General features: G+C 46.3%; 1 protein-coding gene across 1 annotated transcript; it reads left to right on the forward strand.

The window, feature by feature from the left end:
* The first annotated feature begins 600 nt into the window (after positions 1-600).
* Positions 601-20,148, forward strand: C17H13orf42 (chromosome 17 C13orf42 homolog). Its single transcript, XM_060079935.1, has 4 exons — positions 601-1,005; positions 16,477-16,624; positions 18,767-18,998; positions 19,974-20,148. The coding sequence occupies exons 1-4, from the start codon at positions 601-603 to the stop codon at positions 20,146-20,148; spliced, it is 960 nt and encodes a 319-aa protein (XP_059935918.1).
* Positions 20,149-20,456: the final 308 nt, after the last annotated feature.

Here is a 20,456-nt window from a genome sequence, read left to right on the forward strand (position 1 = left end):
CCAAAGGCCCTGGCTGTGTCCACCCGAGTCCATCTCCGGGGACTGGATTTTACCTCAAGCAACACGCTGTCTACGGTTTAGTGCTGTCTTTGAAAAGCAGGATTTCATTTTGGAGACAGGGATTCAGGACCAGGGCCAGATCAACCGAGGTGGAAACGTAAAAATCCACACCACGATCAAGTCAAATCGAGGGAGACCACATCCAGAAATGAAAAAGGAAAAAGAAAGAAAATAGCTGAGCAGGAAACGCAATGTCACGTGTTCTGCATCCAGCTGGGGCCTTGGATGGAAGAGCGTGGAAGGTATGCGCACCAAATGGTGCATAAAGCCAGCCAGGGAGCTTGCTTTTAAGCTCACAGCACACTCCCTCACATCCTCAGGTGGTTTATGGCATTTTGGTTATTGGATGTAAGGTCCCCCCCATGAGAGATGCCCAGGTCGCCCGCCTGACCAAGCCCACACTCGCTGGGATTCCAAGAATCAGAGGCCTCCAGGAAGACAGATGGCAGGAGGCCTGCACCTTGGCTCCTGGGCCCCCAGCTAGATCAAGTGGCGCCGCGCAGGCAGCTGGAAGGCACCCACAGAGAGAAACCGAGCACCATGCTCAGAAAGCTCCACTCCATCTTTCACTCCGGGCCGCAGAGGAAGGCGGAGGTGGCCGAGAGCCCTTACTACGACTGTGCCAGCCCCGCGGTGAGGCTGATCCGCAGCAGCTCCATGTACGTGGTCGGGGACCACGGGGAGAAGTTCAGCGAGTCCTTAAAGAAATACAAAAGCGCCAGCAGCATGGACACCAGCCTGTACTACCTGCAGCAGGAGGGGGACCGGGCGTGGATGTACTCGCGCACCCAGGACTGCCTTCAGTACTTACAGGAGCTGCTGGCCTTGCGCAAAAAGTACCTGAGCAGCCTCAGCGACCTGAAGCCCAGCCGCACGCCGGGCATCTCCTCCACCTCCTCGAAATCCTCCAGGGGAGGAAAGAAGTCCGCCTCCAAAGAAATAAAGGTAAGTGTCGCCGCCGAGAAGTACAGTTGACGTGAGCGCTTTTCCGAGAGCCTCTGACGCGGGCTGCAGCCCTGGATCATCCACGCGCAGCGTAATTAATCTGCGCCTTTGGGCTGACACTCTCCATCGCCGTCTCGCCAGCCTGGGAAGGATGGCTGGTCCCATGCTGAGTTTTCACGCGGAGACCACGGGAAGGAGCAGCTTCTGGCATCCACGTAGCAGCCTGTGGGGAGGACTCGGGCTTGGTGTCAGACAGACGGTTTGCAGGGCACATCTGTCACTTCCTGCCCACTTCCTGGGCGAGAGAATGCTTGTATGACATTTGAGTGACAGCACATGACTTCCCAGCAAGTTTTTGTTATTTTTCTTATTACAGTCACATCTAAACATCCCAGTGAAAAGTGAACATTTGGAGGATTTGCTCTGTCTGTTCCGTGAGCCCGAGTATTGGGGGGACTCGGGCACAGCCTCAGAGTCTGTGAGTCGAAGGAGATTGAATGACAACTTTGCTGGGCACTGGAGGTGTCCAGCCCAGGCAGACAGAGCAGGAAATGAGTGAAAGAAAGAACTTGCCTTTATCTCATACTTATTACAGGGTTTGTACACATTACCTTTTCTTTTCTTTCTTTTTTTTTTTTCTTTTTCTTTTTTTTTTTTTTTTTTTTTGCGGTACGCGGGCCTCTCACTGTTGTGGCCTCTCCCGTTGCGGAGCACAGGCTCCGGACGCGCAGGCTCAGCGGCCGTGGCTCACGGGCCCAGCCACTCCGCGGCATGTGGGATCTTCCCAGACCGGGGCACGAACCTGTGTCCCTTGCATCGGCAGACGGACTCTCAACCACTGCGCCACCAGGGAAGCCCCACATTACCTTTTCTTGAGATAATTCCAATAATGAATAATGCCATAAGGGAAGGGGGGAGAAAGTCCCTCTGTATCGCAGAAGAGCAAGCTGAGGCTCAGTGACCTGATTTTGCTAAGATCCCCAACTCACTGTTACTTATTCCTTTGTTTCCTCAATTAAAAAGAAAAAAATGAAGTTTGAGGCTATTTTTAAATTGCCATCAATTGTTCTCCTGATGACTGGGCTCTAAGGTGTTCAGAGCAGGCCTGTGTGGCCCAGCAATGCCCCCCCGCCCCGAGTGTCCTGCAGGCCTGCAAGTCCCATTTACACTGAGTGACCTACTGGCCTGTTATCAGATCTCTAGGGCTTGGCCTCACCCAACTGGTTTCAACTGTCTGCATTTTATCCCAGGCGGGAGCAGTTTAAATAACCATTTGAACTCCAGAAGTAGGGCAGGGTTGGGGCCGATACAAAGTGTCTCACTCTTCGGTTCCAGTACTGTCCCTGTGACCAACCAGCTGTGGATTTGTGGGCCAGCCCCCCCTCCTTCGGGGCCACCTCCGATGACAGAGGGGGTTGCCGTGATTTCTGGACTTCCAGCTTGAGCATCCTGGGGTTCTCGGTTCTGGTTAGATTCCCACCAGGCACTACATTTTCCTGCAAGATGGAGTCCTTTCTTGGTAGAACCTAGCGCTCTTCCTCCCAGCTCCATTCCTAGTTCAGCATCTGAAGACAGAGGGAGGGGTCAAAGGTAGAACACCAGCTCTGGCCCTGTAGGGATGGCTGTGAAGAGGGCCCAGGCATGATGCAGGGTAGAGACTTCCTCAGGAGATGTCTCTTACCACGGTGTAACCAGGAGAGAGGTTTTATGTTTGTTTGTTCTTATTTGAAGTATAGTTGATTTACAATAGTGTGTTTGTTTCAGGTATACACTATAGTGATTCGGTATTTTTGCAGATTATATCCCATTATAGATTATCATGAGATAATAGGTATAATTCCCTGTGCTACACAGTAAATTCTTGTTGCATATCCATTTTATGTATCGTAGTCTGTCTCTCCCCTCTTCCCTCTCCCCTTTGGTAACCATAAATTTGTTTTCTGTATCTGTGAGTATGTTTCTGTTTAGCATATACATTCATTTGTATTATTTTTTAGATTCCACATATTAAGTGATAGCATATAGTATTTGTCTTTCTTTGTCTGATTTATTTCACTAAGTGTGGTATTCTCTAGGAGAAAAGGGACCCCTCCTACACCATTGGTAGGAATGTAAATTGGTGCAGCCACTGTGGAAAACAGTTTGGAGGTTCCTAAAAAAACTAAAAATAGAACTACCTAATGATCCAACAAGCCAACTCCTGGGCATATATCTGAAAAACACGAAAACACTAATTCGAAAAGATACATGCACACCATTGTTTATAGCAGCATTATTTACAACAGCCAAGACATGGAAGCAACCCAAGTGTCCATCAACAGATGAGTGGATAAAGAAGATATGAGATATATATAATGGAATATTACTCAGCCATAAAAAGAATGAAATACTGCCATTTGCAACAATGTGGATGGACCTAGAAAATATTATGCTTAGTGAAATAAGTCAGGAAAGAGTTTTAAAATGGCTTTGAAGTTAGTCAGATCAAGGCCTGAATTTTAGGTCTGTATTTGGCAGCTGTGTGCCTTTGTCAGGTTAAGTTTCTCTCTCTGGGCCTCTATTTCTGGAGCATACAAACGGAAATAAGAATATACCTTGTGAGGAGGAAGCAAGATCTGGCCTGTGACAGGACCTGGCACATACTAGGGAGTCCAGTGTTCACTGCTCTGAAATTTATGGTGCAGGAGGTGTACGGAAGCCTGGAGACAAGCTGCTCTCCTTCCCTACTGCTCCCAAAGAAATAGCTGTCTGCTGGGCGTGCCTGAGAAACGGTGGGTGCGGTCTCCATGGCTAGCAAGGTGGCCTTCCTGGCTCTCTGTGCATGGCAGGGGCAGGGGATCCAGAGAGGCCCTTCCTTCAGGAATGTCATCACCTTCCTGCATTGGTAGAAAATACTTGCTGATGTTCAGATTTAGGGCAAACTCTGTTCTTTTCCCTTGACCCCCTGTTATGTGCTGAATCTTGTCTCCCCCAAATCCTATATTTAAGTCCTAACACTCAGTCCTCAGAAAGTGACCTTATTTGTTTTTTTAAATAAATTTATTTATTTTTGGCTGCCTTGCATCTTCGTTGATGTGCACGGGCTTTCTCTAGTTGCGGCGAGCGGGGGCTACTCTTCATTGCGGTGTGCAGGCTTCTCATTGTGGTGGTTTCTCTTGTTGCTCAGTACGGGCTCTAGGTGCGTGGGCTTCAGTAGTTGTGGCACACGGGCTCAGTAGTTGTGGCTCAAGGGCTCTAGAGCGCGGGCTCAGTAGTTGTGGCACACGGGCTCAGTAGTTGTGGCTCAAGGGCTCTAGAGGGCAGGCTCAGTAGTTGTGGCACACGGGCTCAGTAGTTGTGGCTCAAGGGCTCTAGAGCGCGGGCTCAGTAGTTGTGGCACACGGGCTCAGTAGTTGTGGCTCAAGGGCTCTAGAGTGCAGGCTCAGCAGTCGTGGTGCACAGGCTTAGTTGCTCCTCAGCATGTGGGATCTTCCTGGACCAGGGCTCCAACCTGTGTCCCTTGCATTGGCAGGTGGATTCCCAACCACTGCGCCACCAGGGAAGCCCTACATAAATTTCTTTTAAAGAAAAATGTGTAACGCTGGACACCTTTCAAATGGTTAAGTGCCAGACAATAATCAGAGTTCTTTAGATCAGAGCTTTCTGCGAGCTTTTCCAAATGATCATTTATATAAACCCATAACAATTCATCCAAAAGTCTATTAAGCCCTAATTAATATATTTTTAGAACACTTTTTGAAAGTATATTAGTAGAACACTAGAAAATGAATTCCTTAAGAGGTCATGGAGGCTCTAAAAACACTTCATTTAGGAATCAGGAGGGTGTTTGTTTTTTTTTTTTTTTTTTTGCGGTACGCGGGCCTCTCACTGTTGTGGCCTTTCCCGTTGCGGAGCACAGGCTCCAGACGCGCAGGCCCAGCGGCCATGGCTCACGGGCCCAGCCGCTCTGCAGCATGTGGGATCTTCCCGGACCGGGGCACGAACCTGTGTCCCCTGCATCGGCAGGCAGACTCTCAACCACTGCGCCACCAGGCAGCCCAGGAGAGTGTTTTTATAAAAGGTTTGACAATGATCTTTTATTTCTTAAAATATAATATCCTCTTAAATAAAATACTCATAAAAATTTAAAATTTACCATTTGAACCATTTTTTCAATGATAATGTCAGTGTACAATTCACTGACATTAAGGACAGTGTTGTATAGCCCACTACATCCATTCCCAGAACGTTTTCATCATCCTAGACAGAAGACAGTGGCTCCCCATTTCCCCTTCTCCCAACTCCTGGAAACCTGTATTCTACTTTCTGTCTCTATGAATTTGCCTGTTCTAAGAACCTCATAGAATTGGAATCATACAGTATCTGTCGTACTGTGACTGGCTTCTTTCCCTTAGCATAATGTTTTCAAGGTTCATCCATGTTGTAGCCTGTGTCAGAACTTCCTTCCTTTTTATGGTCCATGAGCTTGGGTTTTGATGGGACGTGAGGAGGAAAAGTTTGAGATTATGCTCTGACTTTGCCCGGAGTGCTCACCAGCATTTGGGGTCCTCACTGAGGATAGCTCCCCACGGTTTTAAAGCCAGATGAACAGGTAAACAGCCAGCAACCCTCTGTGAGAACTGGGCCACCTAAGTGGACCTGGGTGGACTACAGTGTCTGTGCTACCAGAGAGGCAGTTTGGGGTTGGCTGCAGTGCCCCAAGGAACTCTCCCCAGAAGATGTGGGCTGACATTTGCCAAAGCCAGGGTTCCTGGTCACCCACCACAGCCAGAAGAAATTTCATTAATTCACCTGTGAATCATAAGAGTTCTGAGCAGCTTCGATCCCTGATATGTCTGCCTGGATGAACCAGCTGCAAAATGCACACCCCTCCCAGCACCAACCCCCCTCCCACCCCGCTCCAACTAAAGAATTCACCTGCTACAAGAATGATTTAAACAGAACCAGTGGAATTCTGGAGAATGCCTGCCAAAAGTGATTGATTTTTGTTTCAAGTAGTTTTGTTCTGATAATAGTTAACTTTCAGAACCAATTTTCTATCATTGGCCATTCAATCCTGGTTCATGAAATAAGACCAAGTCAACAGCAAATAGATTTTTTTTCTCCTCTGTGGTAGAAAGATCTGAATCCAATTCATCTAAAAAGATTCCATATATAAATTGCATATGCAATGGGAAGAAGGTTCTGAATCTGTTCCATACCACTGGGATTTATTTTTCAGATCTGTTGGGGGGACTCTCTGCAAACACAGGGATATCAAAGTGCAGGTTTTCTGTGAGCATCAGTTACTGGAGGTCTCTATCACTTGGCCTGTATCTGGTTGGCAGAGTTGAAGGGCAGTGAACATTCAATATGAGCTGCAAAGACTATTCTATTATGCTTGGCAGCGCTCTCCAGAAGATGGCAGACGGTAAAATAATCATCGATAACACAGCATCCAATTCCTGCAGTCCCTCTCAGTCAGACCACAAGACAGGTAATTATATTCCCCAATCTACCTCCCAGACATGTGCCATTTGCTCAGCCTAGAAACAGTACAGTACTTCGGCTTTTTCCTCTCTACCACACCCCGCCCACCTGGCTAACTTCTTGTCTTTTAAGAGAGCAAAGAAAGCAAAGAAAGCACTGCCCCAGGAAGCCATTTCTCATGTCCACAATCTAATGCAGTGGATGTCCCCCCTCTCTGGGTGTGACCCTTATCTCAGCACTCAGCACCCAGCAGTCAGCACACAGCACCATAACTGTCTGTTCATTTGCTGTGCCTGCTACTGGCCGTGAGCTCATTGAGTGGGGCCACCATGTCTTATTTCTCTTTTTATCTCCAACCTCTAGTGCAGCTCCAGGCATATAGTAGATGCTCAATAAACTAATAACCCGAGAAGCTCCAATTTAAGAATGGAACTTTACAAAGTTTGATGAAGACCTGGAAAAGTAATAGGTCTGTGGTTTTGAGTGAGTGGAAAATTATCTTGTTTTTAATGGAGTAGAATATAGTTTGGGGATATTCATATGGAATGATCTTAATAATTAAAACATCCCACATGTAATGGATCAGAGTTTACCATCAAAAAGACACTTTTTTAGGTAAACATTTATTTCCGATTATTAAGTTATATTTGCTCATTAAATGAAATTTATAAAACACAGAAAAGTGTAAGGAAGAAAATAAAAATGATCTAGAATCCTATCTCCTATAATCCAGAGACAATCACTATAAAATATTTAAGTATATTTTCTTTCAATCATTTATTTCTTGTATAGTTGCAGATATGTTATATTAGGGCTGCCAGGTAAAATAAAGGATGCCTATTTAAATTTGGATTTCAGATAAACGATAGATTTTTGTAGTATAATTATGTCCATATAATATTTGGTATCTATTTATACTAAAAATTTATTCACTGTTTATATAAAATTGAAATTTAACTGCCATTCTATATTTTTATTTGCTAAATTTGGCAACCCTAAAGTGTGTATATGTATAAATTTACTAAATTTGGCTCATACCATATGCTTTTTTTATAATTTATATTTTGGGTTCTTTTCTATCTCATTAACTAGTTTTTGAAAACTGAAAGTATTAATGGCAAAAAATTTAACAACTCACATTCTTTAAACAATTGTTAAACATTATAAGTAAATTCATCTTACTCTGTCTACAAGGCATTTTTTAGCAGTGATTCCTAAAAGTGTGATTAATGGGCCAAAGGTGAAAGGCCGTTCATTTTAAAGATTCTTCTACATATTGTTTTCCAGAAATATTTTATAATTTACACTTTTATCAACAGTGAGTTAGAAAGCCCTTCTTATTGCATTTTATCAGCACCAAGTAGTGTCATTAATTTTTAAAGTTTACTGATAATAATAGATTAACTGCATTGTTTTATGTACTTTTTTTGGATTATTGCTTAAGCAAAGAATGACCCTTTTATTTTATCAAACCAATGTGTACTTCTTGTTTAATGGATTGCCCATTCATGTCTTTATACATTTTTTGGCTCTACTAAATATTTTTATTTATTTATCTGGACTCGTATTAAGGATGTGAGTACACTGTCTGCCACATGTCTTAAAAATATTTTCTCAAAGTTATGTATCTTTTTTTTTTTTTTGCGGTACGCAGGCCTCTCACTGTTGTGGCCTCTCCCGTTGCAGAGCACAGGCTCCGGACGCGCAGGCTCAGCGGCCATGGCTCACGGGCCTAGCCGCTCCGCGGCATGTGGGATCTTCCCGGACCAGGGCACGAACCTGTGTCCCCTGCATCGGCAGGTGGACTCTCAGCCACTGCGCCACCAGGGAAGCCCATCTTTTAATTTTACTTAAGAGTACAATTTTATCATTACAAATACTATTGATTTTTATGTAGTCAAATATGTAGATTGTTGTCTTTGATACTTCTTTGCTTCATGCTTAGAAAGTCCTTCTATGGCTCAAGGTCAGTTGCATATTTGCCATTTTTCTCCTTTTTTTATAGTTCCATTTAAAAAAACCCAACCCTCTTATCTATTCAGCAATTTATTTTTACATGTAGTGGGATGTGAGAGTCCAACTTGAAATTTTCCCAAATAGAAAAGTTTCAACACCATTTATGGACAAATCCACCCCTTCTCTCATTGGATTGTGATGTTTCACGTATCAGGCGTGAAGATTTTTATACTATGTTTCAAGCATATTAATTCAGTTCTATTAGTTAGGCTTCGAACAGTTTGATAAATGTGAGCAGAAAACCTTCACCCAGTGTTGAACTAAAGTGAAATGGTCACTTAGGTGACATTTAAGGGGAGGAGTTACCAGGTCCTAGCAAAGGAAACAACAGCCTTCAGATTATAAAGTGGGAAAAAAAAGACTAAGCCTCACACTGTGAGTCTGAAACCTCTAATACCAAAGACAAAAGACGCGCAGCTACGATTCCAAAATGATTGTAATGTTTAGCTACGAGAGGTACTACCCAAGTTTAGTTATACTACAGAGTGTGACAAACATTGTCCTTTCTTTTTATCTCTTTGGGCTGATTTTCTCAGCTCTATTGTCTATATCACTATTTTTTCCCTTCAGCTCTGACAAGTCTACCATTAGCGTATCTATTGAAAATTTGGATGTGGGTATGTGTACATATGTATTTAAATTTCAGTGATTATACCTTTTCCCAAGTTATTTGTACCTCAGATTTACAGTTCTCATTTCTTAAGCTCGTATTCTTTTATCACAAACCCCTATTCAATGATGGGTACACATTTCCTTAGGTGATGTATTATAAAAGGGATAAGATGGGACTTACCTGGTGGTCCAGTGGCTAAGACTCTGCACTCCCAGTACAGGGGGCCCAGGTTCAATCCCTGATCAGGGAACTAGATCCTGCATGCATGCCGCAACTAAGTCCTGGCACAGCCAAAAAAAAAAAAAAAAAAGATAAGTATTGCTTTGGACTTGATCTTGAATAGCCATTTCAAGGATGGCAGAAGGAAAGAGGATGTATTAAAGCTTTTAAGGTTTATCCTGAAAAGCTTCTTTTGAGGACATTAAATTGCTTGTGGATACATTTGAGCTGTTTTGCATTTCATTTCACCCAGCTGATTGATCCAAGGGAAAATGATCTCTCCAGTACAGACCAGTCCCACATTTGATCCTGGAAATTTCATCACAATGAACTGACATTTTGATTTCCAGGTACGATTAGCTCAAGAAAGTATTATAAGACTCCATAAAAATAAGGAGCACAGAGTTCTCAAAATTTGCTAAGTTAAATCCAAAAGTATACATTAGCAACATGCAAACTGGTTGTAGAATATAAACATATGATAATGGCATGTATATAGCATACATTCATTCATTCAACAAATTACTCCGTGTCAGGCATTGAAATAGGTGTTCCACATTCATAGATGGAAAGCCAGTCCGCCTGCCCTGACGCAGCCCCTGAAGCTGCAACTCTCAGCATCACTGCCTGAACCACACTGGTGTGTTGGAAGAGAAGCAGGTAGAATTACAACAAGAATGTTGCAAGTTGGGTATATCCGACGACTTGTCTCACGTAGGTAGTGGCTGGCAGTGAGCTTGTATCCAAAGACAGTCTTATCTGTGAGTGCTATTTGCCAAAGCTATTTCATAGACGAGGTTAAGGATCACGGGTCTAGTGCGGGGCTCTGAGGGTATAATACAACGTTGCTGCCCACACAAGGCAGAATATGAGCATAGAAAAGACGTGTGTGGGTCTGTCTGCTGCAATGAGTGAAAGCTTCGGAAAGGAGGTGCCACGTGAGTGGCCCTCCGAAGAGGTGGTGGGGAGTGATGCCAGGAGGAGGAGGGGAGGAGGGGGCTAGATGTTTCGTGATGGTCCTCTTGACGTCGGGTGGCTTTAGAATGTCCCCCTACCCTAACCTCTGACAAAATACTTCTGTTTACAACTGGAAGTTCATTTTGTAGCATCCGGATCTCTTTCAGACAAATACTGACAGATCCCAGAAGAAAGTAAACAGATTGGAGAAGCTCAAGTACCCCAAGGGCAGGTGAAACCAGGCAGGATGGGAGGTGATACGAAATGCAGATAAATAAACTGCCGCGGGGGACTCAAAAATTAAAATGAGAAATACGGTGGAGTTTGGTTTGGAAAGATGCAAGTGTTCTATCTGGGGAAAGTAATCCAAGACCCAGGCCTGTTGTGAGGGGTTGGGACGGGGAGGCTTGGAAAATGATAACCTTAAGGCCACTGAAGGTTAAAGGGGAGTCGGCAACGCAGTACAGATGGCTTTCAGAGAAAGCGTCTTCCCCTGGGGCTGCGAAAGGGCTGCTGGCAAAGGAACATGAGCCCTGCGAAACCCAGGTCTGAGCAGGTGCCACAGGAAGCAGCCTGCATTACACGCAGCCTTTCCAAAGTAGTTCAGTTCTGGGCTAGAAAAAGTCAAGATGGGGGATGGGGGGTGGGGGGGCGGGGGGGGCGCGGGACGAGGCAGTCCACTTTTATTTAGAGTTCTGAGTTCAGAGAGGGAGAACTATTTGGGTCTCACCCAGGGGTGTTGATAACTGACGTCCCATTTTGTGCAACCCCTGCTTGGTAAAGTAGATTTTCTGTGATGTTAGCCTGAGCCCTGAACCCTGAGCCTCAGTTGTGCAGCTCTTATGCTAGTTGTCTTGGCTGGAGACCAAGAGAAGGTCGTAGTAGAGGCCAGAAAGTCCCATGGAAGCTGCGGGAAAGGCAGGAAAAGCCAGAATCAGCCTGAGTTTAAACTAGGACTTGAAAAGGTCCAGGGAGCCTGGACTTGTAGGTTAGCCTTGGTGTCACCAAACCAGGCTTGTTTGCCTGATTCACAGCAAGCCCGAACGCTGAGATGCCGAGATTTGCAGCAAAGAGAGGGTTTATTCACAAGGCAGCCAAACGAGGAGACAGGAGAACAAATTCAAATCCACCTCCTGGAAGGCAAGGGGGCTCAGGTACCTGTGCGACAAAGAAGCAGGGCGGGTCTTCCCTGGTGGCGCAGTGGTTGAGAGTCCGCCTGCCGATGCAGGGAACACGGGTTCGTGCCCCGGTCCGGGAAGATCCCACATGCCGTGGAGCGGCTGGGCCCGTGAGCCATGGCCGCTGAGCCTGCGCGTCCGGAGCCTGTGCTCCGCAACGGGAGAGGCCGCAACAGTGAGAGGCCCCCGTACAACAACAACAAAAAAGAAGCAGGGCGGTCTGGGGTGTGGGGAACTAAGGAAAAGGTGGGGTAACTGTTGTTCTGTGCAGGTGTAACTAGCCTACAGGCCTCTGCACGTCCAAAAATGGAGGCACCCAGCACCATCTGAGGGCGGAGTTCTCAGCCCTCTGACGTCAAAACGGCACGGAGCAGACTCGCGCATGCCCGGTTGGAGGGTTGGTAGTCCTTTCCAGGCCTTAACTGGCTCAGCTGCAACTAGACACAGGTGATGCCAAGAAAACAACTCAGGCAAACACCTTGTTTAGGCTCCATGCTTCTTGGAGGACAGGCAAGTCTTGTAGCAACAATGAAAACAACCTTGATGCGGGAAGACAGGTTACAGGTGAAATGGATTTAACTGATGATTACCCACAGTTTCATTGGTACTCAGATAAATCATCACAAAATTCATCTGGAGACATTTAAAAGTATACTTTATAAAGTACAATAGATTTTAACTGACCTGCCAGATCACCTGATGCTTACCGTTCTCTCTGTAAAACGAGCTGAATCTTTACAATTAGAAGCCTATACTAGGGTATTATTGGCAAAGTGCAAAATGATGTATGTGTAAGCACTAATTGAAACAGCAAAAGATTTCAAACAACCCGAAGCTCTAACAATAGGGGACTGTAGTTCCTTCCTACAGTGTGTCTGTGTAGTGGAGAACTGTGCAGCTATTCAAGGGGAAGAGGAGGATCTCTGCTGCTGTGAAGTTATTCTTAGGATACACCAAGTGAAGAAAGCAATTCACAGGGGGATATTGTACGCTACCTTTTGTTTTCTTAAAGAGTGGGTTAATACACATTTGCTTGTGTTTTTAAAAAGAAATGATGGAGAGAGAAACAAAAAACTTGATGTCTAGTCAAAATGAAGACTAGCAGAGATGAATACCAAACATTACACTCAGGATGCAAACAAAACTGCATGAATACAAGCAGAGGAAATTGCTCTCCGCCCCCAAGCCAGGAGGTGATTTAGGTCACGTTTGGGGACTGGGTGGGAAAGGTAGGTGCATGCCTATGAGTGGGATGCCCTCATACCTATAGCTAGTAAAGGGATGGGGCAGGGTGGGGGTGGGGTCCCTTTACCTGGTCTCTATGTGCTGAGCAATGGGAAATACACAGGGACGTAAGGGTCCGGGCCCTGTAATCCAGGCGCTTTGTCCTCTTTCTTCATTGACCTGTGTCCTATCCCCTTGGGTCCTGTCCCTTGTGTCCTTGTCTTCATGGAGACACTCCTGTCTGCTCTTGCAAATTCAGGGCATGAGACTGGTATTTAAGGTTTTCATCCTAAACCAGACCCCGAGGTGGGGAGCGCGGGCCCTCTTGCTCCCTGCCCTATGCCTGGATCCTTAGACAGCAGAGGGTCTCAACTGCTCTGTATTAGAATCACCTGGTTATCTAAATTAATTGATCTGGGAAAGGGCCAGTGTAGAGATACTTTAAGAGCATCCATTGAGGGTCCAACTTCCAGCTGGGATTGGGCTCCACTGTGAGAACCGCCCGGACAGAGATGAGGGGGGAGTCATAACCATTCATAACCATCATCACCCCCAAATGGGTCCTCAGACTCCTTCAGGGGTGGTGCTTTCATTTGCAGGGAAGGAAGGCAGAGCTAAGGAAGGAAGGAAAGCAATTGTTTCTTCATTTTCATTTATTTATGTTCCTCCCTCATTCCATGAAGGCCTTGGGTGAAACTGATGATGGTAATTGAGGCAAGTTGGGGAAAGCTCTCTTTGGGGATGAGACTTGGTCACACAGGTACATAGGGGTCGGCCACAAATAATGTCACCAATGTCTCACTCTCCAGCCACACCAGGATCCAAAAGCTCTTTTAACAGAAACAAGCTTTATAACGGTGATAATGTACTGAATGGTCCAGCAGAGCCCCGGATGTGAGGCCCCACAGAGCAGACTCTTAAGTGCTGGCCAAGGAGCTTATCTGTCAGTGTCTGTGGCTGTGCCCAGGAAGGCAATCACTGCTAAGCACAGCAGAGAGGGTGAGCTGTGCGGGAGTGTTGAGTCCCCAAGCTTGAAATTTTACAAACAAGAAACATGTTTGAATATTTGGAATAACCAACGAAATGTGCAGCTGAAAGGGTCTTTGTCCATTAGTTTTGATGGGCAGAGAGTACAATGGCTGAGGTGGTGATGTATATGCTGGTAATTTATTTTTTTATTTTGTAAATATTATCCTTGGAGGATAATTCTTGAGGAGATTGGGGATATTCACAAGAGGCCACAGTCAAGGGCTTGTGTTAACCTAACTACTGGCAGTGTGCTCGTTGCTGTTTTCTTAGCCTTTAATAGTTAAGACACCAAAGTTGACTCTCTTTTAAGCCTTTTTTTTTTTTTTTTGCGGTACACGGGCCTCTCACTGTTGTGGCCTCTCCCATTGTGGAGCACAGGCTCCGGACGCGCAGGCTCAGTGGCCATGGCTCACGGGCCTAGCTGCTCCGCGGCATGTGGGATCTTCCCGGACCGGGTCACGAACCTGCGTCCCCTGCATCGGCAGGCGGACTCTCAACCACTGCGCCACCAGGGAAGACCCTCTTTTAAGCCTTTTAATAAATGAAAGCAATTGATCCAGGCTGCTCTGAGCTTCTGGCCAAAGTCTACTTCCTGGGGACACTGAGGAATGAACAGCTTAGATGAAATTATAGGGTGACCCAGATGGAAAAGAATATGGTGCCCATGAGCAAGGTTGAGACTCTTGCATTCAGCCAAACACTGATGGCAGTTGCTACTAGGGACTGAGTGATATCCCTTCCAGGTGGAGATGGGTTTTGAGATGGGAAAACCTACAGACCTTGCATTCTATTAAATAATATTCAACCTTCCTTTGGGGCTCAGTCCAGAACATGTGGTTTTCTCGATTCTTTGTTTCTCTCTTCCACTTCACAAAAAAATTCTCTAAAATAATATGTGCCATCGTAGAATTAGATTAGGTACTGAGGACCATGGAGCCTGGAGGAGGGAAACAGCCCAGGAGAGGGTGGTCTTCCTGGAGAAAGAGCTGTCTCAGCCACATCCTGATGGTTGGATAGGAGTTGGCCAGATAAGGCATTCAAGGCAGAGGGACAGCAAGAGAAAACACAGGGAGAATAAAAGCGTTTGGACCTGCCTCCAGATATGAGCCTTCCTGTTATCTGCCTGCAGGAAGGATGCTGGTGGCCCAGGCTTCTGTGCTCATACAGACTTTCAACCAGCCCCTCAGTTTTTCATTCCAACCCTTGGTGTGCCTGGTGTTGCCACGTCTGGAGCATTTCTGGTTCCAAGGGTCAAGCTGTCTCCCTTCTGAGCTGCTTCATCCACCCGTGGTTCTCTGGGAGGGTGGTCCCTCTGCTCTATTACATCAATTCCCCTGCTTCAACTGCTTTCCATTTGGCAGGAGCTCTCGGAAATCTCTCTCTCACTGATGACCTCTCTCTTGTTCTCTTTGACACTGGGTTTCAACTTTCCCCCCACCCACTTTCATTTTAGTGGGCTCTTTGAAGGGGGTGAGATAACTACATGTGAATAGTTTTCCACTTTTAACAGAAAGGGTTCAGTGTATGTTGTGGTTCTCTACATTTTTTCTCCAAGAATGCTCCTTACAAGTATAAAAGGAAAAAATCCTCTATTTAAAAATGTTTCCTGGGAATTCCCTGGTGGTCCAGTGGTTAGGACTCTGTGCTTCCACTGCTGGGGGCACGGGTTCGCTCCCTGGTCCGGGGAACTGAGATCCTGCAAGCCGCGTGGCTTCCTAGTGGTACAAAATGCATACATTTAACCAAAATCTTATGCGTATATAAAGATGTCATCCTTTAGTTTCCTAACATGCAAATCTGTAATTAAATCACTTTCATTTTTAATACCATCCCACTTTCAAAGTGCACACAAAAAATAAAAGAACTCTACATTTGGTCCAAATAGCCCAGGTTAACACATATTGTCTTTCTTTTTTCTCCCTGAGTTCTCTTATTTCCTTAATTTTTCAGGGAGTTTTTTATTAGTTCACATGCTGATTCTGTGCCTACATCATGAGTTCTCCATTGAAGTCCACCGTGGTGCTTGAACCTCTGTGATGCCAGTCGCTGGTGACTGACTGTGGGCTGCTGTGAAGAGAATGATGATGATGATGGTGATGATGGTGATGGAGATGATGGTGATGGTGATGAAAACATCATGAAGAATGAGTCAGGACAGAACCTGGAACCTAGTTAGGCTTTCTGTAGATTTTTTTTTTAAACTAAAGATGTACGGAAAAACCTGAACAAACTTTTTGGCCAACCCAATATTATTCCTTACACTGTTCAAACAATCACACCAATTTGTCTTCAATTTATTCCATGATTGAACCGAAATTTGGCCACTTCAGGTACTGAAAACTCTTCTGGAGTATTTTACTTTCAACGTATCTCGTCCCCTCTTACCTGCTGTGAGCATCTCGTCGTCTACCTAAGGAACTGTACAATCTCCTAATTGGGTTTATCAGCAGGCAACAGGCCAAAGAAAGACAAATTATTTTGCCTAATGGTCCATAACAGTCCCTGACCAAGACAGAGGCAGATCTACCCACCCTTTCACTCCCCCTCCTGGGGATAATCCGAAATCCATTGACCTACAGCAAGTGTGGATCTGGAGTATCTACCTTCCTTTCAAGGGCACTTATTCAAATTTACCTGCAAATTCATAACTTCACATTGGTTTAGTTTCAGCAACATGTGGTCCTTTTCCATGTCACTTGTGTGTGGGCGCCCCAAGGCTGGCTCAGGCAGCTCTGCTTTCTCCTCTCCGCCCTTCATCTCTAGCAGAAAGCAACGCCCAAGAAGCACTCGCAGTTCAGCGCGGATGTGGCGGAGGCCATCGCCTTCTTTGACTCCATCATGGCAGAGCTGGATACGGAGAAGCGGCCGTGGGCTGCTGAGGTTGACCTGCAGAACAAAGACGTGGACTTCGATGGTGAGTGCCTTCCCGGTGGCAGGAGGTGGGTGGAGTGGGGTCTCTGGAGTGGACTTTCTTTGATTAAATGGAAACTCACATCTGCAAGCCGAAACCTGGCCCTGAGCTTGCTCTACCCCTTGGGGCCCTGGCTTTTGTCATCGCTGCTGCCGCTGCTGCTACTCCAGGCTACCCCTTAAATCCTCAGGCTGTATTCGGACAAAAATTCCTCCCTGGGGTCCATTTTCCACAGCAGAGATGGGGTGGAATTTTGTAAGGCTCCAGGAGGGAAAGCAATAGGGCAACAATTAAAGAAAGGGATGAGTTGGAGAGTTGTTAAATGGGTATAGAGTTTCAGTTTTTTTTTTTTTTAAACAGCTGTTGTGATTTTTGAATTTAATGTAATTTAATAATTTTTTACTAAAATATAGTTGATTTACAATGTTGTATTAATTTCTGCTGTACAGCAAACTGGTTCAGTTATACACATGTATACATTCTTTTTATATTCTTTTCTATTTGTTTTATCTCACGTTATTGAATATAGTTCCGTGTGCTATACAGTAGGACCTTGTTTATCCATTCTATATGTAGTAGTTTTCATCTGCTAACCCCAAACTCCTAATCCATCCCTCCCACACTCCATCCCCCTTGGCAACCACAAGTCTGTTTAGAGTTTCAGTTCTGCAAGATGAAAAAGTTCTGGAGATCTGTCACATAATGATGTGAATATACTCAACACTACTGAAATGTACACTACAAGATGGCAACATGGTAAATTCTATGTTATGTGTCTTTTACCAGAATTGAAAAAAGAAGGAATAGACAAATTATATTTAAAAATTGGGCTTGTGACCCTACCTGAGCTAACTTGGCCCTGGGCAGCCCTGTCTGCTGGACCCGACTCTGACCCTTCACCCACTTTGTCACCCCTCTCCACCCCTCCCCCCAGCACTCCCCCTGTGGCCCTCATGGGCCACCACTCTGCGAGGATGTGTAGACAGGAGAGGGCCGGGGTGCTTGCTCAAGCCCAGTCTGGATTGTTGGAGAGGGAGTGAGGTGAAGGCCGAGGGTGGTGCTTTTCTCCTTGCCAAGGTGTATCACTGGCTGTCTTCTGATGGAGAGCAAACAACAGCCACATTCATGAGTTGAACCCACTTTTAAATTCCATTACTCAACTGTCAGTTTCTCTCATCGTCGACTTGCCCCTCATGGTGTATTAATGATGACTTAATTTAGCGGTTACTGGCCCCTGGTTATTGAGGCAACAGCTTTTGGTACCAATACTAAATAATTTTTAATACTAAATATTAAATATTTTATTTCATGCTCAAAGATTACATTCTTGTGATGCGTTTGTTATTTTTCTAGCCCTGATGGACATGTATCTGTGAGATTTCGGTTCTCACTGGGTTCTGTGGAGTTTCACGGGAGGGGATTCCCACTCCCCAAGCTCACTGTACCCCGCAGGGTAACTGGTCTGCCCCCCTCTCCCACTGCAGCCCCTGACAAAGAACAGCGCTCTCCTTCAGAGTCGGGCCTGGGAAATCCAGACATTGGTGAAAGGACAATGAAATCTACTGAGGATGCAAGTGTCATCGTCACAGTTATAATTTTTTTAATGGAAATGACTTTATGTTTTTTCTCTGATAGCCACAGTAACGTATGTTCACTGTAAATCAAATGAATCAAACAATACGCCAAAGTATAAAGAAGAAAGTAAAGAATTTGACCTGTAATTCTACCCCCTGGAGTTAATAATCACTGTTAACAGTTTGGTGTATGTCCTTTCAAAAAGGCTTTAAACACACACAGACTCACTGTATTACTCTTTTTCAACAAAAACAAGATCTCTGTGCTATTTTTCATCCACCCTTTTCACTTAACAATTTACAATACATCATGGGCGTCTTTCCAAGTCAGTAAATGTAGGTCTATGTGCTTGTCTTTAATGGACACACGCTAGTCCATTGTCTCCCCAAACGAAAACTGCAGAGTTGAACCATCCCCTTTGCTTGGCTCTCCGGGCCTTCCTAAGAATTTCCTCTTTTACGTATGTATGTATTGTGGGGTCTTACCTGGATTTGTCCTCTCCGTGGCCTTCTGCTCCCCCGCCCCCATGGTGAGTCCTCCTTTCCCGGGGGCCCTGCTTCTCTCTTCCAGTGGCCACCAGCTCCCGGGAGCACAGCCTGCACTCCAACTGGATCCTGCGGGTGCCCCGCCGATGCTCCGAGGACATCGCTGGGCACACGACAGCCGGCCAGTTCCGGAGGAGCACGGAGCGCAGGGCCTTCGGCACCCAGAAGAGGCTCGAAAGGCGGCCCATTTACTTGCCCAAGGCTGTGGAAGGGGCCTTCAGCACGTTGAAATTTAAGCCCAAAGCCTGCAAAAAAGAGTGAGTGCTCAGGTCACATAGCATAACCAAGAGGCTCTCATGTGCACCAGACTCTTGGGTGGCTTCTTAGGTGCCCTGAACCCCCATCTTACATGGAAAAATCATTCTTTTGTGTATGGGGGGAGAGGTCTTAGTTTAAAACATTTTTTGATAGTCTTATATTCACATTCTAGCTTGGTTCACCACTGCCCCCACCCCTAACTGCACCTTGAGCTCTGGGCCTGCCTCTCCCTTTCTGGCCCACTTAGCCCTCATGCTCTGTCCATCCTCTTTCCCTCTTTCCCCCAAGTGCCACGGACACACTGTGTGCTGCAGATTTTTAATGAGACTTTGGGGTTGAGGAGGGCATAGCACCATGAGGGAAGCAACACTGAACCAATTAGATGGCCCTGCTGGAGAAAGGCATTGCCAGGCTCGGATGGAGAACATCTCGCTGACCGGGCCCGACCTGGCCCTCCTGCCACCATCTCTTGGCCTCTCTCCCTACAGATCCTCCTCTCCCAAGACAAGTTGCCACCTCTAACCCCCAAATCCCCGTGACTTACTCCTTCAGAGAAGTATGTGCGCTCCTGATCTGGCCACCCTAGGCCATGCTTCAGGGAGCTCACCTCTCCCAGCAGAAGGGCCTGTCTTGGCTCGTCCACCTGTCTTCCTCTGTTTCTACAAGAGCCATCCAACTCTGATGGGCTCAGGGCTTTTCTAAATGGCATTTTTCCTCTCATAAAAATGGACTATGTACTGGACATATTAAAACCAGGACTCAACCCTCATCACCCATCCTTCCCCTCCAAGGCCACGTTGAGGTCCAGCTGAGGTCCACCCACAGCCCCCACGATGATACTGCTTTGTCCTCCACGAGGCCCAGGACTAGGGGAGCACCCGATGGGCTCCGTCAGGATGGCAAATCAGAGCATCCGTTCTCCGTGTGGCCAGCCAAGCCAGACTTAAACCCTTTGCCTCATTCCTCCCTTCCAGCCTGGTGAGCTCCAGACAGATCCTCTTCAACTTCTCGGGGGATGACACGGACGGGGACGCAGAGCTCTTTGCACTGGAGCCCCTGGCAGCCCCGGGGGAGGACCACTACGAGACAGAGAACCCCAGAGGGCAGTGGCTGCTTCGGGAGAGACTCTGGGAACGAACAGTGCCCTGATGGCCTCAGCCCTGCAGCCTGGCTCAGGCTGGGTTCCCCCGAAGGCGTCTGCTTTCACTGCAGAAGGAGGTGTCTGGTAGAGTTAAAAATGGAAATTGTCACGAAGTCAGGCCCAGGAGCACACTGCCTGCTGGTGCCCAGCCAGTGCCAAAGATACCCGTGGCCTGCCTTAGGGGCCTTCTGGAGCCTGGCTTTCCCAGCACGGGCGGGTTGGCTGGTCATTACAGCCCTGCTGGTCTTCAAGAGCAGAAGGAACGGAAGGTCCAGGCTCACTCACTCCCAGCCTCCCCTGGCCTGTCCCTGGCTCT

This window comes from Mesoplodon densirostris, chromosome 17, assembly GCF_025265405.1.
Source record: "Mesoplodon densirostris isolate mMesDen1 chromosome 17, mMesDen1 primary haplotype, whole genome shotgun sequence".
NCBI lineage: Eukaryota > Metazoa > Chordata > Mammalia > Artiodactyla > Ziphiidae > Mesoplodon > Mesoplodon densirostris.